General features: G+C 39.0%; 2 protein-coding genes across 3 annotated transcripts in view; one reads left to right on the top strand and one right to left on the bottom strand.

Moving 5' to 3' along the window:
* The window catches only part of LOC136884913 (exportin-4), a 194,185-nt gene extending 188,647 nt beyond the window's left edge, over positions 1–5,538 (bottom strand). For both annotated transcript variants that reach the window (XM_067157224.2, XM_067157225.2), the window contains exon 1: positions 5,479–5,538. In XM_067157224.2, the coding sequence (XP_067013325.2) occupies positions 5,479–5,529 (51 nt within the window). In that variant the 5' untranslated portion in view covers positions 5,530–5,538. The remainder of the gene's footprint in view (positions 1–5,478) is intronic.
* Positions 5,539–5,628: 90 nt separating this feature from the next.
* Dlc90F (dynein light chain 90F) lies at positions 5,629–26,623 on the top strand. The gene is made up of 3 exons (XM_067156856.1): positions 5,629–5,824; positions 5,916–6,081; positions 25,954–26,623. Exons 1-3 carry the CDS (start codon positions 5,804–5,806, stop codon positions 26,100–26,102), a joined length of 336 nt encoding a protein of 111 aa, XP_067012957.1. The 5' UTR covers positions 5,629–5,803; the 3' UTR covers positions 26,103–26,623.
* Positions 26,624–27,564: the final 941 nt, after the last annotated feature.

Here is a 27,564-nt window from a genome sequence, read left to right as displayed (position 1 = left end):
TTGACACGGCATAAGGCCAAAAGCCTATATCATGTATATAATTATTTATTTTTTATTGAAGAGCTTACATTTGTAAACAAATTTAGGTTTCAGTTAAATACACCACAACAAAAAGTAGGCATGTTTATCTCTACAAAACCCATGCTTGTTGGTTGGGGTGATCTCAGTCTTGTAAGTTAACTATGCTCAATTATAATAATTATCATAATATTAATTAAATAATTGCACACTGCAGTGAAAATACATTACTGGTACTACAAATAATAGACCTACGGATGTTGATGTTTAAAATATCATCCAACTTAGCCTAAGTTTTAGGTTATACATGCCAAATCAATAAACCGAAGGGTAAAAATCACAACACCCATAGACATTCCTCCACTGAGTAACTAAAATGTCACTGTTCTTGCTTGATATGCTTAGCTTGTAAAAAAAACTAAATGTATTTTATGTTACTGGCTTTTTGTCCCACTAACTACTTTTACGGTTTTTGGAGTTGCCGAGATGCCGGAATTTAGTCCCACAGAAGTTCTTTTACGTGCCAGTAAATCTGTCGACAAGAGGGTAACGTATTTGAGCCCCTTCAAATATCACCAGACTAAGCCAGGATCGAACCTGCCAAGTTGGGGTCAGAAGGCCAGCGCCTCAACCGTCTGAGCCACTCATGCCGACTTGTGAAAAACTAGATGAAGTCATCTTTAGAACATTTAACTTTTTTCCTCCAAAGGGTCTACTCATTACAGTAGCAAAAGACTTGAAACGTTTTTAGGCCTAGATGTAGTGTTTGTTAAGTTTATTTACTCACCAGAAGATGCAGCAAAGTCATGACATTCTACACTGTCTACGCAGCACTGTTCCTCATCCACAATTTGTGTGACTGTATAATGTTTGGATCTGACCTTGTCCCCAGGACATATTTTACATTCAACTATGCATTTCCCACTTTGTCGCTTCACTTCGACATAACCTATAGCACTGTCACCATAATTTTCTTTGAAGGGTAACATGAATATTAGTTTATTGTTCAATATAGTGTAGAAAAATGAACTAAAGATATTTAATGTTTCTCTTTCATGGGCCTCGGAAGTGGGAGTCTAGTTGCCCCAACCATATACCTATATTTTTCATGAACGATAGGTTATAGAACTATAGTATTATCTGCGCACTTTTTAGTGATAGATTTATACCCTAGTGCTGAATCGGTCGACTTCGGTTATCTTCGAGATTCGTATTGGCAACCTTTGAGACACAAACTAAGAATCGCTTATCATTGCTGTGCGCCATCTGGCGTACACTTTAAAATAAGTACTCGTACTGTTGTTGTTTACACAGCAAAGCCAAAATATAGAATTCATGCTAGGAACACCTTTCGCATCGGGAAATGTTATATAGTATTATATATTGTGTGTGTGACACAGTTGTTGGCGTAAGATAATAAAGGTTTAGAAAATTGATATCGATCGATCATATTATCCATTCAATTCAGATTTCATTTTCATTCAGTTGGCAGTACTACCGGAACCGGCAGTGCTCCCTTCTTACTCCTCAACCGAGTACAAAAATCTATCACTAAAAAGTGTGCGTATAGCACTATATATTATAATACAACATGGATTTAGAAGAAATTGCACACTGCACACTAATTTTTTCACTCAGGCAGCAAATGGGAAAATTTTGGGAAAAAGGGAAAGACTTGATAATAGTGTTTTTGGATTTGGAAAAAGCATATGACAGGATGGAGAGAGGAAATATATGGAAATGTTTAGAAAAACATAACATCCCAGAGCACTAATTTAAAAAGTTCAGATATTGTATGACGGTTGTGAAAGTAGCGTGCAAGTAGGAGATGGAAGATCTCAGTGGTTTAAAACAAGAAGAGGTGTCCAACAAGGGAGTTCTCTTTCCCCATTGCTCTTCATTTCACTCATGAATACTATTATAAAGGAACTCAAAGAAATAGATAAGGAAGATCTTAATGCATTCGTTTTTTGTTGATGATGTTGCTATTTGGGGAGAAACTGAGAGAGATGTTCAGAGGAGACTGGATCTTTGGAACACCAACTTTAAAGAATAAGTTAACTGTGAGCAAGAGCAAAACAGTGGTAATTAAAGTTAGTCAGACAAATACACCTTGTAAACTCACCCTGGAGGGAGAGATTAAATGTGTAAATACCTTTTAGTATCTGGGGAGTACGATGTCAAATGACGGAAGTGCCTACAATGAAGTGTTGAACAGGGTGAAAAAAGGATCCAACTTCTTCCATCAAGTACAGAACACAGTATGGGACAAGGGAGTTCCTCAAAGGGCAAAACAGACACTGTTTAAGACATCTCCTGCCCATCATGACGTATAGTCTCAAGAGTTGTGTCATACATCATAAATAAGTCAATTGTAAGCTGTTGAAATTAAGTTCCTTAGATCAGCTGTTACAGAAAACAAGGAAGGACAGAATTAGGAATGATCAGATACAAAGAGACCTGCAGGTCAACCTGATCTTGGAAGAAAGGCCAAGTGTTGCAAGGCTGAAGTGGCTAGAACACGTTAATTGATGCAGAAGACTCAATCACCAAGGAAGTATCTTAAAAAGATCGTTCTGGGAAGAAGACCAACTGGACACCCTAGAAAAGGTTAGATCAGATAAGAGAAGAATAGAGAAGAGGAGAAACCTGGGATGTCCTAGAGAGAAAATAAGCCTACCAGGACCGTAGTAAATGGAGGAACATCGTTCTTAAACATTCTACCTGGCCCGTTGGAAGGAACTGATGATGATGATGATGATGATGTTGATGATAAGTACTATAATGCTAGCTGTATTTTTATGTTAGTACTGAAGTCCAATTTGTTATCTTAGAAGTGAAGCTTCCACGGTGTGTAGAATTATTTCGTTCTTTTTCTGGGTTGAACCGTGTTGTTGTTTAATATCCATTACGTACAGTTTGCAGACGTTTCAAATACATTGTAGTATTCTTTGTTAAGACGACTGAAATACCCCTACTCGATCCGAGGTAAACAGTCTCCCAGGCGCAATCACACTACAAGAGGAGTTCCTGACCTTGGACCAAAGGAAACTGATTACCTCAGATTGAGTAGGGGCACTTCAGTTGCCTAGATAAAGAATACTGCAATATATTTGAAACGTCGGCAAACTCTACGTAATGTACATAAAACAACAACATGGTTCAACCCAGAAAAGGAACTAAATAATCCTATTTCTTACTTCAGTAATGGTGAAATCCCGAAAATATGTTATTCTTTAATATGGAAATTAGCCTAGAAGTAAATGGCAAAGGTGACGTGATTTCTATCCATATTCACTGTTATCCTAATACTATGAATATTATATACATTGCACATATATAAAAGATGCCAGTTAGCAATTTGCTTTTGATCCGCAAATTTTTGCAGCCACAAAACCGTCACTATGTTTCAAGAATGGCGTCACCATGAAGGCATCCACACATAGTAGATTGACTGACTGCTTTTTTGAACCCTTGTACTGTCATTTTGAAGTTATTCGCAATCACGAATAATAAACATTCGGATTTTAGTAACAACTGACGTACACTGGCTGGTAGAACTGCATGCGGTACTAGATCGTGAAGTCACAGCCCACCGCTTACGTCAGAGGATGTTTAACTCACCTTGCGGAAAGAGACTTTTCAATATCTTTTTAAATGGTAGAAAACAAGGCAACTTACCACAATGTAATATATTTACGTACTATTTCATTGGTGTATTTTTCAAAAAAAAAATTTGAAGCTTACGCACGTTCCCTATTCCTATTTGCTAACAAGGTAGGAGCACGGCCGGTCTGCTGCTGCTAAGCAGAGTCTTCGAGGGGCGTGCCAATATATAGTCACCAAAGAGAAATTAGCGACTTTCAGAGACACAAGTGTTGCATTAATGAAATCTTCAATAGTGCACATTGTTGGCACAGTCTGCATTGCAGAAGACAAGGTGTTGTCTGTGGTGACCCACATTCACGTAACACTGAGTCTACCTAAAAAAAAAAAAATAACCGTCAACAGGTTAAATTTGCATCTCCTAACACCTGAGCACAGTCTGCTGAGCACTTTCCACGTCAACCATCCTTCCATCCCAACAATTCTTCACGTGATGTCATCCATTCTCCACAGCTATTGAATCTTCCTCACCATTTACAAGGTCGGGCTCTGTGTGTTGTTCCTCACCTCTGTTGTTCTGAGGAAACTTTTCCTACAAGCTATACATGGGCATGCTGGCTGGTGGCCATACAGAGGATAAGCTTCAGATAAGACAGTTTTTACTTCTCGAACTTTGCCACTATCTTCCAACAGACGTTAGGAGGTGCAATTTAAACAAAAACATAGGCCACAGGCAGCCTGTGACGGTGCAACATCCATCTATCTGGTATGGCAAGATCTATACCACACCAGGCAAGTACACTAAGCAACAGAATAGCACGACGCAAGTGAAGATATCCTCAATGTAAGTGGCTATGCTCCTCATGTGGTGCCTGTCAGTTTCCAAACCACACTGTTCCAACCTGACACTTTTTGCTTGATTAGAACACATTAAAGGTGATAGCACAATCCAAACTCACGCCCAAGTACTTTGTGTAGCAAAGCATTCCAAGACAACTCCTTTGCAAGTGATCTGGAGTGATCTATCGGCCTCTCTGTTCTTAAGATGGAAAGCACATATTTGGGTCTTGCTAGGATAGGTGTCAACTGATTTCCCCTGTAGTAACTAGGGAGTTCTTTCACGGCATTGGACAGCTTTTGCTCAACAGTTTCAAACTGGCTAGCTTGTGCAGTAACAGCACAGTCATCTGCGTAGATGAGGTTTTCCATTCCTCCAGGCAGAGACTGATCATTGATATCGGTGTTGAAAAAGGATGATGCAAGAACACTTCCTTGGGGTAACCCATTCGTCTGGGTGTCCACCTACTTCTTTCTCACTGAAATTCAACAACAAAATCTTCTATTCTGGAGGAGGTTCCTTACCATACAGGCGAGTTGGTACGCCTACTTTTTTTTAAAAAAAAACGTGTTTTGATATTGTGAATATCGTTAGTCGGTACAAAAGTACCGAACATCTCGTAAAAATCATTCCAACAACCACCGCGCATCAAAGTAATGATAAACCAGAATTAAAATAATGAAAAGACGACGACAAAATGCAAACGATGCAATTCAAGTTAATACTCTAATGGAAAGATTAGTCATAAGTCAAAAGACGGCTGAAATAATGTCCAATAACTCAATCATTAATCATGCATCAGTATCCATTGCCTCAAAACTGCTCTATAAATATAGAAATTTCCAGATTAACTTACATTCTATACACAGACAGCTGATGCTACAGAACGAGCCATAACCTATCCAATAAAAGAATGCATTCATTCTTTCCTGTCAACAATCTACATACTCTCGAAAAACGCTAGTAAATGGTGTACATATTTGTAATGCATTACAATTTATAAATTATATATTTACCAGCATTATCTGCGAAGCTCTTTCCAACTCTAACACCTCTTGCCCAGCCATGTTTGTTGTTTCTTTGTACACTGCCTTCTAAATATTTATTCTGCATTGATTGCAATGCAATACTCTGGTTCTTCCACGCATGGAAACTCAATCTCAAACACGTGAGATTTAGTCACCTTGGTAAATGTATCAATGATTGAGATTGGTTAAGTTCTGTCAAATACTTCTTTAACAGGTGATAGAGAATTTCGAACTTTAGTGCATGGTGTATCTCCAAATTACTGATTAAGTCCATTGCCGAGCTTTTAATATTCAAAATTAATTGAAAATCAGCATGGAAGAAGCGTCGGACGAAGTAAGTTGTAATGTGCATCTTATAATCCTCCTGTGCCTATGTTACAGATTCTTGTCACCTTACTATTGCATTTTCTGATTTTTGTCTTCAGACTCAGTTTGTTGTGGACGAAGTCAGCGCAATAATTAAAGAAGCTATAGAAAATACCATTGGAGGAAATGCTTACCAGCATAATAAAGTTAATCAATGGACATCGTCGGTTGTTGAAGCATGTTTAGGTGCCTTGACGAAACTTCAAAAGCCTTTTAAATATATTGGTAAGTATATTTCAAATGTTGAATCCAATTTAGAGCAATTGCAGGTTGTGACTACTTTGTTGTTTGTGCTGTGTTGTTCTTAATTCATTTGTAATATCGGATGGAAACCTGAATATTACATTGTTGCCTTCAATCTTATAAATAGATATCTAAAGAGAATCTAATCGGTTTCATTATTCGGATATTTGGCCGAATGATCTTCCTTACTTGTCGAATTCTCGTACGCTATTGGGAGCACGGTTGGAGAATTTTTTTCCAGCTGTACGATATAACATTGATTTTCAATTATTAAATTGATGACACTGATGTTAAGGTGATACCAAAGAGTTAACCTGTAATGAAGTATCGGTACTCCATTAGTTTACCATGTTTGGAAAGATTTAGAAGAATTTTCAGTTTGTGAGACAAGGTTAAACTTGCACTCAGCTGGTGGTAGTACCGGTACTGATATTAATATTAATTATAAGTTTCTGATATCTTTATACCGCTATGTTGCCCATTCCAGGTTATATTATAATCGGATGAGCTGTATTAATGTTCTTGCACACTCATACTGACATGTTGTACCTCAGACTATTATTCCTAGTAATTTCACAGAGGATCCAACACCATTAGCTACTTGTACAAGAAAAATTCGTCATTTAAAAAATCATAAATAAATTTCAAGGCTTCAGCACGTGAGGTACATCTGTCACAGTGCACCCACTTTCCTCGCACAGTTTTACTCATTTCAGCGTGATCCGTGTTTTTCTATACATTAAGTTTTCCCACTTTCGTAGTAGGCCTACAAGAGATTTAAGGTACATAGGCCATACCTGAAATTCTCTAGCCCAAGTAATTTGTGGTGTTTTTTTATATTAATCATTCTGTTGAACACATCTCAGGATTCTTATTTCTCATGACTGTTGTAGTTGACCTAACTATGTTTGATAAGGATCATAGAACTAGGACACTAGTGTAATTTATTAATCTCAAGTATTTTCGTGCACAGTAACCTACGGTATAATAATTTTGAGTGGCTCTTCCTAGCCTGGTGCAGTCCTTGTAATGCAGACCCTGCAACAAGGGTGGGTGGCATCCACCGTGTATGGAAACTGCTTGTTTTTGTAGTGGAGGATAGTGTTGTGTGTGGTGTGTGAGTTGCAGGAATGTTGAGGACAGTACAAACACTCAGTCTCCGAGCCATACCATTTGTGGTTAAAATCTCTGATCCAGCCGAGAATCGAACCTGGAGCCCTCTGAACTGAAGGCAACTACATTGACCGTTCAGCCAAGGAGCTAGGCAGTAACTTGTATGCTGCAAAAGATGTGTACATGAGTTTTTAGTATTTTTTGTTCCTGTGAAAATTTAGGGCCTACTGGTTAGTTATTTTTTATTAAGTTGTATGCCTACAAAAAGAGATAAAATAATTGGATTATGATTGTATTTTTAAAAATCACCTTCAAAAGTCTTTAGGTGGCGCTTTCGTTGGTCAGTCGTGGATAAAAATTCGTCATAGAAAAATTATGTGAAACACTAGCTGTAGTAGCATAGAAGAGAGATCCTTCCTATATGCTTGCCAGGGACCCACCAACCTGCACCTAGAAGGATTTTTACTTATATAGGAGAATTAAAACCGAGACAGTGTAAATCGCAGATATGCGGCCATTTTCTTTGTTATTGGCCGGGTGTGATGAAGACAAGTTTTCTTTTGTCTCCAATAGAGCTTGCATCATGTCTGTCCTCAGGGCTGCCATATTCAATAAAAATAAGAAATCTGTGCTGATAAAATTTGTTATGCCATGCACCAGGTAACCTTACTTTATTGTCACTTTGTAGTTTTTGTGACATTTTAGCTGGACTCCAGGGGATGCTAGAGGCCTATTAACCACTTTACGGCCCTAACTGGTGGTGATAACGTGGTTAGCCAGTTCAAGTCCCTTGGTCACCATGAGATTGTTGTCCAGCAGGGTAGCAGATGTGGTGGTATACAATTCCTAAATCACTAGATTGCATGCCGAAAGCCTTAGTTCATTTCCAGATCTCTCCACATTATGCATGTGATGCTGAGGATTTTAAGCCTTGACAGACCCTTGCATGCTATTCGACTGGATGTAGGCTATACTCTGACACCTAGTTTCACCCTCTCCCCACCTTATTATATACAGAGACATGCGTACACTCGCATAATTATCTTCGCCTCTGAGGCAAGGAGTAACCAAGTCCACTAATAAACGAAGATCGCAAATTATCACAGCCAGTGGATCGTTTAAAAGTGCCTTGGCATTAGAACACACACACACACACCCACCCTTTAAAAGTCTGTTTTTATAATATAGAATGATGCAAAATATTTTCCTCTTTGGGGCAAATAGCTTTGATTCAGCATGTAAAGCACAAAATACCAATAGGAAAGGGCTTTTCCAAGTGCCTTATCCAAACCTTAATGTCAGCATCTAGTTAGTAACCCCAGCAAGTCCAAGGGCTACTAATCAGGCATCTTGAGCCAGAGTTTGTGGTAGGGTCGTCAGTTCCTTTCTGCTCTTCCAGAACCTGAGAGGACATGGGGAGACCATTTGGGGACCACACCTAGTCTTGTTTAACTGTCAAGGTTTCACAAGATCCATTATTTTGACATAGCTACAGTGTTAGTAAGGGCTCTTTAACATTTAAATTACCTATATCCCACGATATAGGACACTAGTCCTTCTTTTTCATGTACTGTGTCTGCATTGAAGATTGGCGATCATCATTGTAGTCCTTTCTTTTGAGGGTGCCGTTCAAAACAGAGACAGAGGATCCACAAATTCTTGAACCATGAGATCTTCCTCCTCCCGGCCTGTGCCATCCTTCGATCTTGCCTTCAATGATTAGCTGCTGGAGGTGGTACTTGTTTCGAATCACATGGCCAAAATATTGGGAGTTTCGGTCACTTTATATTATTGAGCAACTCCACCTCGTTGCCCATCCAACCCAGCACCTCAGCGTGTACGAAGCATGCAACAATATAGCCATATTTGAAATGCCTCCAGTTTCTTCTCCAACGTTTTGGTTAACATCAACCCCTAGTGTCCATACATTAGTGGAGATTATGTAACACTTGAGGGCATGTAGTCACGTTCTAACAATGTAATTAGAACTTTTGTTTACTCACCACGCACTGAGCGAGTTGGCCGTGCGGTTAGGGGCGCACAGCTGTGAGTTTGCATTCAGAAGATAGTGGGTTTGAACTCCACTGTCGACAACCCTGAAGATGGATTTCTGTGGTTTCCCATTTTGACACCAGCCAAATGCTGGGGCTATACCTTAATTAAGACCACACCTGCTTCCTTCCCACTCCTAGACCTTTCCTATCCTATCGTCGCTTTAAGACCTATCTGTATTAAATAACACTAGTATATTTTTCTTTACCCACCTATTCAATACAATACATGTGTAAGACCTATCTGTGTCGGTGCGATGTAAAGCCAGTTGGAAAAAAAAAAAAAAAAAACCAACTCTCACCATACAAGTTGCTGGCAGCTCATTGTTCTTTTGCACTAATGGCTTAGTTAGTAGCCTACAGGTATGCCAGTCATGTTACCAACGGTTAATCAGGTGTTTCTTAGCAACAATCCATCGGTCTAGGCCAAGCTTATCAAGGACACCGGCCACTACGAGAGGATTGAGGCAAGCATGCCAGTCATGACAAACACGTGCTGGTGACGCACTTTGCTCGGTGTGTCTGAGCACAGACACTTGATACACTATGTGATCAAAAGTATCCGGACACCTGGCTGAACATGACGTACAAGTTCGTGGCGCCCTCCATCAGTAATGCTGGAATTCAGTTTGGCGTTGGCCCACCCTTAACTTCGATGACAGCTTCCACTCTCGCAGGCATACGTTCAATCAGGTGCTGGAAGGTTGCTTGGGGAATGGCAGCCCATTCTTCACGGAGCGCTGCACTGAGGAGAGGTAGCGATGTCGGTCGGTGAGGCCTGTCACGAAGTTGGCGTTCCAAAACATCCCAAAGGTGTTCTATAGGATTAAGGTCTGGACTCTGTGCAGGCCAGTCCATTACAGGGATGTTATTGTCATATAACCACTCCACCACAGGCCATGCGTTATGAACAGGTGCTCGATCATGTTGAAAGATGCAATCGCCATCCCCAAAGTGCTCTTCAACAGTGGGAAGCAAGAAGGTGCTTAAAACATCAATGTAGGCCTGTGCTGTGATAGTGCCAGGCAAAACAAGGGGTGCAAGCCCGCTCCATGAAAAGCACAACCACACCATAACACCACCGCCTCAGAATTTAACTGTTGGCACTACACACGCTGGCAGATGACGTTCACCGGGCATTCGCCATACCCACATCCTGCCATCGGATCGCCACATTGTGTACTGTGATTCGCCTCTCCACACAACGTTTTTCCACCTTCAATCGTCCAATGTTTACGCTCTTTACACCAAGCGAGGCGTCGTTTGGCATTGGCCTGCGTGATGTGTGGCTTATGGGCAGCCGCTCGACCATGAAACCCAAGTTTTCTCACCTCCTGCCGAACTGTCATAGTACTTGGAGTGTATCGTGATGCAGTTTGGAATTCCTGTGCGATGGTCTGGATAGATGCCAGCCTATTACACTTGACGACTCTCTTCAACTGTCAGCGGTCTCTGTCAGTCAACAGATGAGGTCGGCCTGTACGTTTTCATGCTGTACATGTCACTTCACGTTTCCACTTCACTATCACATCAGAAACAGTGGATCCAGGGATGTTTAGGAGTGTGGAAATCTCACGTACAGACTTCTGACACAAGTGACACCCAATCACCTGACCACGTTCGTAGTCCATGAGTTCCACGGAGCACCCCATTATGCTCTCTCACGATGTTGAATGACTATTGAGGTTGCTGCTATGGAGTACCTGGCAGTAGGTGGCAGCACAATGCTCGTAAGATGAAAAACGTATGTTTTTGGGGGTGTCCGGATACTTTTGATCACATAGTGTACTTATAAATGGAACTTGCATTCAATTAGTATTGTGTGTACAATTAAAAATAAGATGCTCATTCATATTTCACATAAAAGGATTTCAGAGAAGCTGTTAAAATAAAAATTCTTATTGCATAAATGATTTCCCTCTCAAAATAATTATCAATGCCTATAAATACAGTAGCTAATATTATGATGGAAGGGAAGATTGAGAGGGAGGTGTGTTTTGTTTCTTTTTCCCTAGTAGTTTAAGAAGGCAGTAATACATAGACAGGTTTTGGGAACCCAAGGATATCTAAGGGCTAGGATTCAAAAGGAAGTGGCCATGGCCTTATTTATCTTATGTGAAAATAGGAAACTATTGAAAACCATCTTCAAGGCTGTTGGTGGGAAGGTTTGAACCCACCGTGGTCCCAAATGCTCGCTTACAGCTAAATGGTCTGAACCATGCTGCCAGCTCGCTTGGTGAAGTTGTGTATAAAAGTAGCCTACATGTTTAATAGGCCTAACTGAAATTATATTCATCATACATCAGTAATGTAAATATTTGGTTACACTTTACTAGCTCGTTCGCATTTTTGAGGAAGGTGAAAAATCATGCAAAAATTATTTGAAACAATACCTAAAGTAGATGAGAGGAAAGATCCTTCATTCATGCTTGCCAGTAACCCACCAACCTGCTCCTAGAAGTATTCTTACTTAATGTAGAAAAATTAAAACTGATTCTATGTCATTCTCTGAAATGCAGCCATTTTCTGTTTTCCAGTTAGCTGCATGATAGTTACTATTGTCTCTGAAACGTGGCAACCACATGCCATGAAAATAATGAAAATGCAGAATTTGAAAGTAACATGTCATTGCATGCCGGATGTAGTTGCAGTATGACGAATAGGTTGCAGTATCTGCTAATGCCCCTAAACCCACTTTGCTTGCCCCCAGCTCTGTCCAGACCAATGGTCTTGTGACTATCAGGATGTATCTCATATTCTGTCATGTTCCTGTGTCATTAACCTGGCCTTCTGACCCCAACTTGGCAGGTTCAGTCCTGGCTCAGTCCTGTGGTATTTGAAGTTGCTCAAATACCTTAGCCTTGTGTCGGTAGATTTATTGGCACATTATTGGTACAATCTGTAAACACGTGTGCGCATTGTACGTCGTCTTTGCTTCTTATCTCAAATACACTGCATTTCCAGAAAAATGTTAACTTGTTTTGGAATTGAAATACAACTTGAACTTTTTTCTTAATCTTCTGTATACATGTAGGAATCAGGAAATAATACTCGTAACATAGAATACTCGGGCATATTATTAGCCATACCTTTCTAAGCACACTACTGTACATGTGCGGTTTCAGCAACTGTTTAGCTCAGACTGATAGCGCACTCACAGTTCCCATAAAATTTGAGATTCCAGGCTTGTCAACTCTGGCCAATGCCAGCATTACCACTGGACTGGACTCGCTGTTCACCTGATATTTCCTACGTGTGATATACTGTAGTAATGTTGTATCACTAAATTACCGTGGATAATAGCTTGCGTGTCTGATGGTGTTTACTTTGTGTCGTGACATATGAGAGCAGTGTGGCATTACTCAACTCAGTTGCTAAAACTAATTTTAAAGTTGCATCATAAAAGTAGGCTCTGGATTTTAGTCCAAGATTTTACTACTCAGCAAGACCAATATAAATGGTCCATTATTGGACATTATAAATTTTCCAGCTAACTCATTCCTGTTTGCCAGCGTTTCGCCCGCGTGTGCTAGGCTGGGCTCATCAGTTGGTACCTAGCACACCTACCAAGACGCTGGCTAGTGCATACCGTGGAGGCCACTGTGTAGGCTAATTGCAGCCACCGGCAGTGCCAATGCACTATGAGAGACTTTGTCTCCTTATCAAAAATTGATGCCTGCCTGGCCATCAGATGATACAGATGTTGATTCCCATAGGGAATCTGAAACATTTGTTCTGAATGAGTAAATTTATAATACCAATATAAATGGTCCGTTATTGGACATTATAAATAATGGATAAAGCAATGGATTTGCAAACATCACGAAACAGAACATTTGGAATTTCACGACATTGTCTTTCAATTTCCAATTACAATGCATCAATTGTTCTTGGTTTTGTGCGATAAACCCTGTCCTTGAGGCATCCCCATAAAAGGAAGTCTCTTTTGTTTTCATCCTTTTCTTCATTATGTTTTTAACACAATTTTTAGCATCAATTAAGTAAAAAAAACTTTAACCTTTTTTCACTGAAGATGGCTCAAACTAATTGAAACATGTTTGACTATTATTACTCCATCTAATGATGATTTGCATGTATTGAGTTGGAGGACATATATGTATTGAGTTGGAGGACATATTAAATTTCCTTTGTAAAGTGAAAACCGTCAATACAGAATGATTCTAATATCTTGTAATTAATAAAAGTCTGACACAAGAGATTACAAAGCTTTAAAAAAGTTTTAGGGTCTACCTTATTCAATATTGTACAGTTTGTGTCTAGATGTAATTACAACATATTATGTTTATTCAGGACAAGTTTCAACGCTATTTGCCATCATCATCAGCTGAACAAAGGCGTTGGAAAACTGGCAATCATATAAACATTATAAATATTAACATTTTCACAAGTTGAAATCTTATAATATTACAATTAAATTAAATTAATTAAATTAATTCAAGTGTAATATTATAACATTTCAACTTGTGAAAATGTTAATAGTTATATGTTTATATGATTGCCAGTTTTCCAATGCCTTTGTTCAGCTGATGATGACGCCGAATAGAGTCGAAAATATTCCTGAATAAACATAATATGTTGTAATAGGGAACATGCATAATTTTCAAAAAAAAATTTTTTTGTAAAGTGCACCAATGAAATAATACGTAAACGTATTACATTGTGGTAAGTATTGTTTTCTACCATTTAAAAAATGTTTACACTTTGGGAGTGGCGACCCCATCGTACTAATAGCCTATATCTGCTTCATTCATTACATCCCTGACCCGGTCATTGACTGGAAAACAGGTTGTAGGTTTTCATTCATTCATTCAAAAAAATATTTAATAGTGCCTTTCCACAAGGCGAGTGAAACGGCCTCTGATGTAAATGGCGCTTTGAGAGGTCACGATCCAGTACCGCATGCAGCTCTACCAGCCACTATACATCAGCTGTTACTAAAAGCCGATTTTTTATTATTCGTGATAGCAAATAACTTCAAAATGACAGAAGAAATGTTCAAAACAGCACAGTCAGACAATTTACCATGTGTAGATGTCATCATTCTTGAAAAATAGCGACTTTTGTGACCGCAGAAATTCGCAAATAAAAAGCAAGTTTGTAAGTGGCGTCTTTTATATACGTGCAATGTACTGTAACTCATAGTATAGGATAACAACGAACCTGGATAGAAATCGCATCACTTTCAACATTTCCTTCTAGACTGATTCCCATTTTCGGGCTTTCAGCATTAGTAAAGTAAGAAATCGGATTTCAGCACTAACATAAACATATAGGTAGCATTATAGTACTAGTCCGCTTCTGTGGTGTAGTGGTTAATGTGATTAACTGCCACCCCCGGAGGCCCGGTTTCGATTCCCGGCTCTGCCATGAAAGTTGAAAACAAATAGTACGAGGGCTGGAACAGGGTCTACTCAGCCTCGGGAGGTCAACTGAGTGTAGGGGTTTCGAATTCCACCTCAGCCATCCTTGAAGTGGTTTTTCGTATTTTCCCACTTTTCCTCCAGGCACCTAAGGCCAAGGCCGTTTCCTTCCCTCTTCCTTGTCTATCCCTTCCGATCTTCCCATCCTCCAACAAGGCCCCTGTTGAGCATAGCAGGTGAGGCCGCCTGGGTGAGGTAATGGCCCTCCTCACCAGTTGTATCACCATACCCAAAGTCTCACGTTCCAGGACACTGCCCTTGTAGCGGTAGAGGTGAAATCCCTCGCTGAGTCTGAGGGAAAACCAACCCTGAAGGATAAACTGATTAAGAAATAAAAAGAAAGATCATAGTACTATAGGGCTATAATCTATCATTCCCGAAAAAATATATATTTAAAATATATATTTATGGTTGGGACAACTGGCCTACCCACTTCTGGGGCCCATGAAAGAGAAACATTAAATATCTTGGTGGAGGGAAAAGTTAAACATGATAAAGAGGTTGAGGTGCTGGCCTTCTGACCCCAACTTGGCAGGTTCGATCCTCGTTCAGTCCGGTGGTAGTTGAAGGTGCTCAAATACGTCAGCCTCATGTCGGTAGATTTAAAGGCACGTAAAAGAACTCCTGCAGGACTAAATTCATGCACATCGGCGTCTCCGAAAACCGTAGAAGTAGTTAGCGGGGCGTAAAGCGAATAACATTAATTACATTTGGCTTTTAACAAGCTGATCATATCAGGCAAGAAAAGTGTCCTGGTGACATTTTAGTCGTTCAATACAGGAATGTTTTTGGGTGCTGTGACTTTTACTTTTTTTTTTTTACGTCACACCGTCACAGATAGGTCTTGTGGCGACGATGGGACAGGGAAGACCTAGGAATGGGAAGGAAGCGATCGTGGCCTTAGGTACAGCCCAAGCATTTGCCTGGTGTGTAAATGGGAAACCACGGAAGACCATCTTCAGGGCTGCCGACAGTGGGGTTCGAACCCACTATCTCCCAGATGCGAGCTCAGAGCTGCGCGCTCCTAACCACACGGCCAACTCGCCCGATATTTTTACCCTTCGGTTTATTGACTTGGCTTGTATAACCTGAAACTTAGGCTAAGTTGGATAATATTTTAAACACCAACATCACTATTTTCACCTGTGTGCAATTATGTTATTTATTTCATTAATATTATGATAATTATTATAAAGCATTGTTAACTTATAAGACCCCAACAGACAAGCATTGGTTTTGTGTTCAGTTATGCATTTGTTAAATTCACGTTGTTTTCTTTCATGATGTGCACGCCTATTTTTTGTTATGTTATAGAGTATTTAGCTATAGCCTAAATTTCTTTACAAATGTAAGCTCTTCAGTAAAGACAAAATAACTGTCGCATACCAAGATAAATTGGTAGAATTAGAGCTGTCAATATGGTTCATAACTCCTTTGATTTATTACCTTGACACGGATCACCCAAAACATAGGTTAGGTTTGGAGAATACTTTAATAATCAGCATTAATTAATGCACTGTTTATTACTTTCATATTCCAAGATGTAATTGAAGCATTTAATTAAAGCATCATACATTAAAATTTAGTTTTACCACTAGAACAGCTGACACGGAAAAGTGATTGAAAATTCAAACAAATTCACCTTACGTTAAAATCTTTAAAAAAATAAACTGTAGACTTTTCCGATAAATCACCAGCATTTCTCCGGCTCGCCAAAATCCATTTCTCCCTAGTTTTAGGGTCTTTGGAACATTTATAAACAATTTGTTTGGGATGGTATGCGATGTGCTATTGCACATCGGAACTCTACACCATTTATAAGGTTTCTGCCTCACTGTCTGCGCAGGATTCATTTTAAGTCTAAAATATACCACTCAGATTATTATCCAATGTATAGACCTCGAATTTAACTATACCAGACACTAACATAAAGTAGAAATACGTGAAGTGTATCCTGCTTCTCACAGCACCCTATGCGTTATTTCGTCTGCTAATTCAGTCAACCTGTACGATGACGTCAGACCAATGAGATCGCGTACTTTAATTTCGATTTTTATTATTTGTACATTCTGATCACATTTTTGAATTCTGTGTGAAATTTTGAATCAGATTAGCATATTTTTAATTAAAACCCCGGATCATGCATGTTCCCTATTATATCTAGACAACAAATTGTACAGTATTGAATAAGGTGGGCCCTAAAACTTTTTTAAAGCTTTGCAACCTAATTAACTGGAAGTTCATTTCAAAAACCTGTTGAGTCAAAAGGGGGTTTTCCGTGTCGTACATGTGGATTTGGTCGTGTTTTGTGGCTGGATGCCCTTCCTGAAGCCAACCTTATGTGAAGAGTTGCCATCACTATTGTGTGTTTCTGTGGTGGTTGGTAGTGTATTGTGTTGTGTTGTGTGAATATGAAGGGTATTGGGATGGACACAGACACCCAATCCCCGAGCCAGGAGAATTAATCAGACGCTATTAAAATCTTCAACCCGGGCAGGAATTGAACCCATAACCCTCTGAACTGAAGGCCTCAATGCTGACCATTCAGCCAAGGAGTTGGGCTAAATTCAGGTTCATATATCATTGCCTATTTTCATAGATGAACAAAGCAAATTTATTCCAATAATATAACTGAAAATTGTTTCAGAAAATTTCAGAATAATTATCTTATTAAAAAATAATTTTGTCAGTTAAATCCCCTTAAATTTAAAACCATTATTTTTAAAAACAAATGTAATGTGGAATTATTTGCATAGTCAATATAGTAAACTAGATATCCGAATTAACAGCATCCTTTATTATTATTATTATTATTATTATTATTATTATTATTATTATTATTATTATTATTATTATATACAGTTGCAAGGATATATATGGCTTAAAAATCGTACAGATGATAGATTTGCAGACGAAGGTATAAAATTGTGTCTGTGATATATTTCAGATTACGTTTTAAGTACATGCTCTCTTCTTCCAGACTTGTCTGAGGTGTTAAATGAAAAATAATTCTTGCTTTCATTTCATATATCTGTGTAAATTTATGCTAGGTAAAGTTCTTGCATTTTGTCTCTTACTTCATTCCATCATCATCCCTATTCAAAGTTATTGTAAATATGTTTAAGAATCTGATGCAGGTTTTTTTTTTGCATGCTTATAATAGATAGATTTTATTTCGAAGAATGAAGCCATTTATTTAAGATGTCTAGTAAGTATGTTGTTGATATACTGGATTATACGATACTGATACATTAGTGCTGAAATTGTATTGTAACCAACGTGAAATAGCAGTGAGAACTGTTCAGGACGAGTTTGTTGTAGGTTACAATTGAATCGTTCACTACAGAAAAGGCACGATTCAACATTTTGTGCAAAAACATTTTTTCAGTAGGAACTATAATTTAACGTTAGCTCTACTAGTCTGCAAAAGGATGGTTTATAACTTTCCAGTCCTTGCAGAAAAGTCATGAGACAATAACTAAAGACCTTTCTGCGGTGATGGCTGATAGAAGTTTGAAACATGTTTTCGCACAAAGTGTTGACCCTTGCCCTTTCTGCAATGACCGATTCAATTAGTGTACAATATAACACAAATATATAGAGAAACAGATGACAGATGTTACACTGTTCCTGTAGGAACCTTATTCAGAAGTTGTCAGATGGTTAATGGAGAATTAGATGTGGACCTTCGTGCATGTTTTCTCTTGATTTTGCAGTGGAATTGGGGCCATTGACAGTCTGCTTATAGACAGGGAACTTGGGCCTTAGTGGGACAAATTTTCGGGTTGTTTCTATATACGAGGGCCAGTTATTTCATTCCTGGGCTGTACTTCCTGCGATCATATGGAGCAATCACGTGTAACCCACAAAAACAGTACAATTGTGCTATGATGACTCAGAATGTTGAAAACCAGCTTGTTCTGTGCACGAGGAGTGACGCTGTACTTGTGTTTGTAACTATGTGCTATGTACCGTTTGCAAATAGTGAAATGGAGGATTTACTTGAACAGCATGTTTGCAACAAAATCAGCTTCAGAATGTTGTGAAATGTTGAAGGTGACTTTCGGGGAGCAGGATTTGTGACATTCTCAAACATTTGAGTGGTTTTTGCACTTTAAAGGCAGCAGAACATTGATAGATGATGATGGTGTTCTGCCTGGTCACCCGGTGTCTACTTCAGCACCAGAAATTATTGCAAAAGTGCATCAAACTATCCTTGAAGTCAGTTGTCTAACCATTGGTGACATCAGCGCACTATGGAACCTGCCACAAAATTCTAACAGAAGATCGTGTGTTACATCAAAGTTTGCGCCCAGACTCCTGAGTGATGACCAAAAGCAACCAAGACTTGATGTTTGTTTGGACCTCAAACAACAGTGTAACAGTGACCCTACCTTTCTTTCCAATGTCATTACTGGTGAAGAAACCTACAACCCAGTAACCTAATAACAGTCCAGTCAGTGGAAAAGTCTGGGGTCACCTCAACCAAAGGAATCAAGGGAAGTCAAAAGCAACTCCTGGTGCATGTTACTTTGTTTTGTTTTTACCACAAATGACCTGTTCATAAGAAGTTTGTTCTGCCTGGTCAAACTGATAATGTTTCTTTTTATGTCAGATTTTTTAAATATCAAAGGGAGGATGTGAGAAGTAAGCATCCTGATAGTGGTGAAACAACACGTGGTTCATTCATCATGGCGATGTACCTGTCCGTACTGCTCTCCTGATGATATAGATTCTGAAATATTTGCCCCGAATGAGTAAATTTATAATACCAATATAAATGGTCCGTTATTGGACATTATAAATTTTCGAGCTAAATCATTCCTGGTTGCCAGCGTTTTGCCCTCCTGTGCTAGGTTGGGCTCATCAGTTGGTACCTAGCACACCTACCAAAACGCTGGCTAGTGCATACCGTGGGGGCCACTGCATAGGCTAATTGTAGCCACCGGCAGTGCCAATGCACTATGAGAGACTTTGTCTCTTTAGTGAAAATTGATGCCTGCTTGGCTATCAGATGATATGATATTGGTATTACTGCTCTCCTGACTCGATGGATTTTGGCCAAGAATAACGTGATCATGGTACCAGATCCTCCCTCTTGGATTCTGTGGCTTCTTCCCATTTCCCACACTGAAAATGAAGCTGAATGTGTCAAGATTTCAGATGGTGGAGGAAATTTGAACTGAATCGCAGTCGTTTTGAACACGCTGCTAGAAAATTACTTCCTGGAATATTTCCTGATTGTGGCAGCGCTGTCTCAAATGGGGACCGCTTTGAAAAGATGCAAGGCCAGTGATGTCTGAGGTGTAGTGTGAACTGTTTATGAGATCACTCTGGGAATTTATTGAGTTGGCCTTGTGATTCCATCAAATTTTACCCTTAGACTGAAACTGGGATCATATTAGAATAGATTGTTTTCACAGTAGCAAGTACGAAGCCTCAATCAAAAAATTTACACTGTAACAAACAAATGGATGATCTGGATTAAAAGGAAATTCTCAGCTTAATATTTATTACAGTGCATTATGACAGTTATGTTTTTAAATATAGCTCCTGTCTCTCTTAAATTTCTCGAGTGAAACATTGGATGGTTGATGAAATATTGTGTGCTCCTATCTCCATTATTTTGTTGTACAAGAGACAAGGATGTTTTATTCATAAGATGAAGGTAACAACAGATGCCCTGCTGGAATTTTACTACCATTTAGCTTGGTTTCCACCAGGGATCGGCCTTGTCCCGCCTCTCTTCATATTGTGTATGGACAAAGTCACCTCTGATATCCAGTCATCACTGGCTGCTGAGGACTGTCAACAGATTCCAGAGCAGGCTCAGAAGAGGAATGAAAGACTATCAGCACATGGTCTTCAACTGAATACCAAAAGAACTGAATACATGGAGTGCGGCCCACAGACAGATGGAACCATTCAGATAGATGGCCAAGATCTCAATAAAGTAGAACAGTATCTTGGTTCTTTGGTCACTGCCAAGTGTGACACTATTCTAGATGCTCATGCACAAATAAATGCGGAGTGGCGGCAAACTACTGGTGTTCTCACCAAAGATACCTATATCACCTGTGAAGTCCAAGATACAGGACTGTTGTTCGCCCAGTCGCTCTGTATGGCTCTGAATGCTGGCCAGCAACAATGAAGCATGAACACCACTTCATGTCATGGAGATGCACATGCTTCACTGGTCAGTTGGCCTGACCTGGCTAGATCATGTCAACAACATCCAGAAATCCAGAAAATCATGGGAGTTGCCCAAATTGTAGACAAGATGCAAAGACCCGACTTTGGTGGAATGGCTACATAATGTGTAGAGAAGGTACGTCTATTGAAATGATGGCACATTGCATCACACCATCTGGAAATCGGCCATGATCGCCTTCAAGAAGACATGCGCTATGTTCATCTTGTTCCAAATGATGCACTGAATAGAACCAAGTGGAGATTGGCTGAAAAAACAGTGAACCCTGCTCCATTGGGGGACAGATACTATGATGATGGTAACAAAAGGATGTGAGGTAGTATGAATGATTATGGGTACATTAACAGTAGGACATTTACTATGAAAGAATGAAAACACTGATTGAAGCTGTGCATAGCAGTGAGCTTTGCTGGTGGGTTCATGTGAAGCAGTAGGTAGGCAAAAAGGTTACCTTAGACAATAATGAACTCAGCACAACACAGCTAGGAGGCAATGGGAGATCTTGGTTTTTAATTACTTCCAAGTTGTAGAAGCAAATAAGTTCCGAGCAGGGGGTTATAGATGCTTGCAGACTGAATGTTGAAAGACTTGATGGAATCGGATTACTTGAAAAGGAAGTCTCAGTTATACCAATATATACTACTTTCAAGCTATTGGGGCATTACTTTTTCTATTTGGCCTGCATTTTTCAATCCAGGTACATATAAAGCAAGTCTAATGCTTATTAGAAATTAAGTTGTAAAAAAAAAAAAATTGCTATTAACAACTCATTTATGTTGGGAACTGTGCTTATTGTTATGGACCATTCCCCAGTAGGTATCCATCTTTGTTTTTGTGGGCTAATCTTGAGTTAACCAGATTTGGATTTGGTTTCTATTGTTGTATAGAGCATTATTGGCAAAACCAGTGATAGAAGTCGAAGGGAAAATGGCCATCTGAGTGCTTTCTCATCTTACGCTGCCTAAACCATGAGTGTTAATGACGATATAGGTACCTAACTATCCACCGGGCTGAGTGGCTCAGACGGTTGAGGCGCTGGCCTTCTGACCCCAACTTTGCAGGTTCGATCCTGGTTCAGTCCGGTGGTATTTGAAGGAGCTCAAATACGTCAGCCTCGTGTCGGTAGATTTACTGGCACGTAAAAGAACTCCTGCAGGACTGAATTCCAGCACCTGAGCGTCTCCAAAAACCGTAAAAGTAGTTAGTGGGACGTAAAGCAAATAATGTTATTATTATTATTATTATTATTATTATTATTATTATTATTATTATTATTACTACTACTACTAACTATCCAAGCTAGCTCTCGATTGACGCAGTTTGCAGTAAAAGCAGAAGCCATATTTTGATTGTAGTCACGTAGCCCTTGTCAAAATAAATTGTTAGTCTCCTCGTTAAACTTATTAAGATGAAAATACCCGTTACAGTGTGAATGCTTTAGAAAATGTTTTAGTAAAAACGCAGGAATATACTGAGGGAAACAACTAATGTCATCTACGTGGAAATCTTACCGGGGTTGTCACTATAAATTCAAAATTGATCCCGTGGGAGTCAGGACGGGTAGGTAGTTCTTGATAAAACTGGGCACTGTTCTTACTGGAATATTCAGAACTCTAGAATCTAGACTAGTAATTTGAAAGTCAAAAGTTATAAAATAGTGAATGAGCGGTTCTAATCATGGCTTTGAAATTACCACACACATGGATTGAAAACAATCTATCTCACTTGCTGTAAAACTATAGAGCTGCCTTCGATTTGATGTGCATGTGGTTAGTAATATTTATTTTAAAGCTAAATATGTGCAGTAGATAAGAAATTAGTATGACTCGATCCACGTTTTCTCTTTGGCGCTGTCGAACCTTTCAGTCAAATAATTCAAAACATTCCCGTAGTAAAATAGTTATGCGACATCTGTTGGATATTTATGGCTTATTTTGTGTAGGTGTTAAAGTGCCAGTCTGTGAAGCAGAAGTTTTGAAAGCCCAACAAGTCTGCAGTAAGCTTGTGAGGTAAGTTAAGTATATGGCAGTAAGCGATAACAGTAGAAGTAATAGGCTCGGTTAGTTGAGATGTATGAATTCTGTAGGTAGACGAAATGTAGAAAACGCTTTATCTCATTCATGATTTTGCTGGGAAAACCGTATCAGTATCGTATATTCCAGGTCATCCCCAGCACATTTACAAAATGGTTTTCGCATTCCTTGATGTACCTGATGTCTTCTGCTGCAGCACCGTTTGATATTTTCATTCTAGTTGAAATGTGCATTCAAAGTTTTATGGCATGGATTTGTTGCGTTTTGCACAGGGCTTGATTTATTGACTGCTACAAATATAACATATGTACAATGTGCCCCTATCTGTTCTTACCTTGCCATTAATATGAAATAGTCCTTTACTTCCTACTGCACTGCCCTCCTGCTTGCATTAGCATTGCTGAATGTGTCTCGTAGTTACCAGCAAGTTCTTACCATTAAAGCACAGCGTAATTGTTGACGTGTCACCAATTTGTAGTTCTCCATGCAACTATTCTGTGCACAAATCTTTTCAATATCATTTACTACAAATATCGTGCCAATTTACCTTCCTTCTTACAGAATTTTGCCATGAAATTATTAATTTCCTTACCAAATTTTGGTAACTCCTAGTCGCCTGCATTGCTAATCATTTGCTTGCACTTAGTTATGAATTCCAAACAAAGGCTTAAGAAATCAGTTTTCTTTTTTAATGCTTTCAGAGTGTGGAATACTAGATATGGTAGTGTATCACACTTACTGGAGTACTCCAGTACTCTGGACATTTTATAAATACGAAGATCATACTATATTGTTTTACACTTTATTTTTTCTACCCAAATGAAGTACAATACACATCAGTTATGTCCACCTTCTCAACATAATCTCCTCGTAACTATATACACTTTTGCCATTGATGTGTCAGTCTCTCCAGACCTTCCTGAAACCATTCTTGTGGAGTGCTGCGTACCCATGCCTTGACAGCTGTGTCCAGTTCTGACAAAATCTGCAAAACAGCTACCACGCAGAGGTTTCTTCATGTTCCCAAACAGGTGATAATCACTGTTCAACATTTCTTTGGCGGTGGACTGCCCCTATGCTTCCATTGCACCGATTGTTGTTTCGTTTGTGGTTCATGGTAATGGAGCTATGTCTTATCACCAGTCACAAGCCTAGCCATGAAGTCGGCTGGATCTTGATCATGGCGTTGCAAAGGTTCTCTGCACACGTCCACATGTCTGCTTTTTGTCTGCAGACAAGAGTCTAGTCACCCACATGGATGACACCTTCCCCAAGTGAAAGTGGCCGTACACGATCCGCTGCATGGTGTTTCAGCTAATTCCCGTGGCTGCCTCCATTTCCATAAATGTGATGCATTTGTTTCCTAGGATGGCCTGTTCGACCCGGGCAGTGTTGGCTGGTGTTGACACTGTCACATTCCTTCCAGAACTGGTTCCCTTGTCTACCGATGTGCACCCTGTTTTCCATGACAGTGCATGTTCTCCACAGATTGCCACCAAGCGCCGATGAATTTTTGCAGTGTCATGTCTTCTTCTTTCCATAGGAACCAAGTGGTATAGCGCTGTCCCAGACTGTTGCTTTCCATGTTGTCTGCTACTACGCTGACAGTGTTATGAAATGTCTATGACAAGTGCGTACGTTGGCCCCTGTCCGTGTGCTGTTTTATAAACAGTGGAACAAGACACTAGTTACACTTCACCACCTTCATAAGTGAAATGTGAACCATACCCGGATGTACAAAAAATAAAGTGTAAAACAATATAGTACGCCCCTCGTAATTTCTCTTTGCTTTTCTTCACTTTAGAGCCTGCTAATAAAATTAATGCTTGATGTTGAAAAATTACTTCTTTTTGGAAAAATCTTACTTCTGCTTTATTGAATTCTTCTCGCTAAAAATACCTGCTTTGTTTATGGTTTATGTTTCTTGTAGCAAAGGGTACTAAGCACCAGTTATCATATCACCTTTGAGCAGCTTATATAACCTGTAGTTCTCTTTCGCTCTTGGCATCCATTAGTATACCGTAACTCTTGATTATCTTACCGATAACCTGCTCTTATAAAATATCCTAGCATTCCATCATGCCTATCTTCTGTGATTTTCCTTACTCTCTCCAGGAGATAACACTTTTTATTTCCCCATAAAAATTATAGCAACACCCTACTGATGGATATGTTTTCATTCATAACAAATTGATATTAATAACTGTGATGATGTCATACGGCCACAGTCTTCTTAGTCAGCACCATTAGGGCGAGATCTATTGCGTTCACCAATCCACAGCCTCATTATCAATATGGCGGTCAGTGCCATGAGAATTCTTTAAGGCAACTGTTTCACATGAGATTTTTTTCTGGATGGGCATTTAATGTAGGAACCAGAATTATTTTACATGACAATGAACATGATGTGCTGATCTGTGAAATTTCTCACCTCTAAAATTCCTACAGCTTAGGCTGGCATCAAATGTGTAATTGTAGTTTTCATGCCTTTGTTCTTAACTGTTTGGCCTCTTTTTCTGGTCAAATCCAGTCTGTGCATGCAAGATCCTAAAAACTAAAATTGCATCTGTTTGGCTTCAAGTCCACTTAGAATTATAGATCCCATGGCTCATGATCATGAAGTTTTGAGTTATGTGTTTCTACACACTTGTATTGTCCTTAAAAAAATGAAACTCTACAGTTAGACATGCATGCCTATCTTGTCTTATTTTTGTTTCACTTTTTCATTTGCAAGCAGTGCCTTGTTTCTATGTACAAAGGGAAGAATAGAACTTATAAACCACATCCTTGTGGTACTCCCTTGTACACAGCTGCTTATTCCATAGCTCTTTTCATTTTCGTTTGGTCCTATTTGTCTTCAGGATTTAGCATGCTTGTTTCACTTTTCATCTGTATGCTCTAGCAAATTGTTGTGTCCCCCTCCCATTCCCCTCTCACAATTACTATTGTGTTTCTTACAGCTCTCTCCAATCATACCCATGTATCAAATGCCTCTATTGTTCCAGTTACGTGCACCATCATGCAGAAGAATGGAGCAGGACTCCATACGGCTAGTTCCTGCTACTGGGACAACAGCACCGATGGTAGTTGTACCGTCCGCTGGGAGAACAAGACCATGTACTGCATAGTATCCGTCTTCGGCCTTGCAATATGATACAAGCTCCCTACTACTCTACCACCTAAACCACTTGCAACAATTTTTGTATCGAATTTATGGCGATCAAGTGCTTAAAAAAGAATCTTTGGCCACTAACGCCTGTTTGGGTTTGCCGAAGTCAGTCTGCATTTACCGAGCAATGTTTTACAAGTAAACCTTCTTAGCTAAGGCCTCTCGATCTCTGGTTTTTTGTCCTCTCTTGATCTGACAGTGAACATATCTCATAATGGATCATTTTCTTTATTTTGTACATAACTAATGGAGATACACCGGCCAAGAATGAATTTTTGTATAATTACTTTGCTAAACTAAAATCATTGACATAATTTTAATTAGAGATTCAAATGCACGTGACATAGAAAGGGAATGGAAACAACTTTGCTTAATGAAATCACTTGTAACATTAGCAAACTGCTGTAGAATTGTAAATTATCATTAAGTAATCGATTATGTTTAAGTTACTTAATTGTTTTGTCAACTGTGAAGTTGCTGAAAAAATAAAAAATGTCCTTGTCTAATTCTTTGTCCATCTTTCCTTGTTTGGTTTTAGTGCATGGCAATGAAAATTTATAACTGCGAGCCTCTTCATTCTGCCGATACTAATTCAGTATGAAATAAATTTAGAAAATACCTGAAAAAGATACCTGAATTAAAAACAGAATGTTTCTCATTTTCATACCTGGCAAATATCTGTACCTTAATTAAGGCCACAGCTGCTGCCTTCCTAATTCTAGCCTTTCCATCCTTGCACTGCTGAAAACCTTCAAGCGTTAGAGCTACGTTAAACCTCGACGAAAAGAAAAACATAATTACATGTTTTGGTCTTGAAAGAACATTAGATTGTATCAAATCTTTCTTTTTAAAAAAAAAATATTGCTCAAGTAGACAAATTTTAAGTATCTGGGTAAAATTATTGAACCAACAGGGTTAAATCAGCAAGCTAACAAAGAAGGAATTGAAAAACTTCAAAGAGCATACAAAATTACTTGGAGCAGATACAATAAAAGAACTTTAGCAAAAAAGGCAAAAATTTTTATTTTGCTATTTGCTTTACGTCAAAAGGCAAAATGATGACATAACACAGTAGTTAAAACAGAAGCACCTTATGCATCTGAAACTATTATAATTGCTGGCAGATCTCAAATAAAGATGATAGAAAAATAAGAAAGAAAAATCCTCAGGTATATCTTAGGACCAAAGTGCAAAAACAGAATTTGGATGAAAAAAGAAATCACATGAAATGTAGCAATTTACAGAAAAAGTCACAGATACAATCAGGAAACAATGATTACAATTTTATGGACACACATATAGAATGGATAATAACAGGCTCACAGAGAAAATTTTAAACTTAGCCTTATCAATAAAAAATCACAATAATTGGCTAAAAGAAATCCGTGAAGACCTAAATGAAATTGGCATTAATGAAGAAACCGTTCAAGATAGAATAAAATTCAGA

This window comes from Anabrus simplex, chromosome 13, assembly GCF_040414725.1.
Source record: "Anabrus simplex isolate iqAnaSimp1 chromosome 13, ASM4041472v1, whole genome shotgun sequence".
Taxonomy (NCBI): Eukaryota; Metazoa; Arthropoda; class Insecta; order Orthoptera; family Tettigoniidae; genus Anabrus; species Anabrus simplex.
Note: the sequence above shows the minus strand (reverse complement) of the source record. Positions and strands in the feature narration are given on the sequence as shown.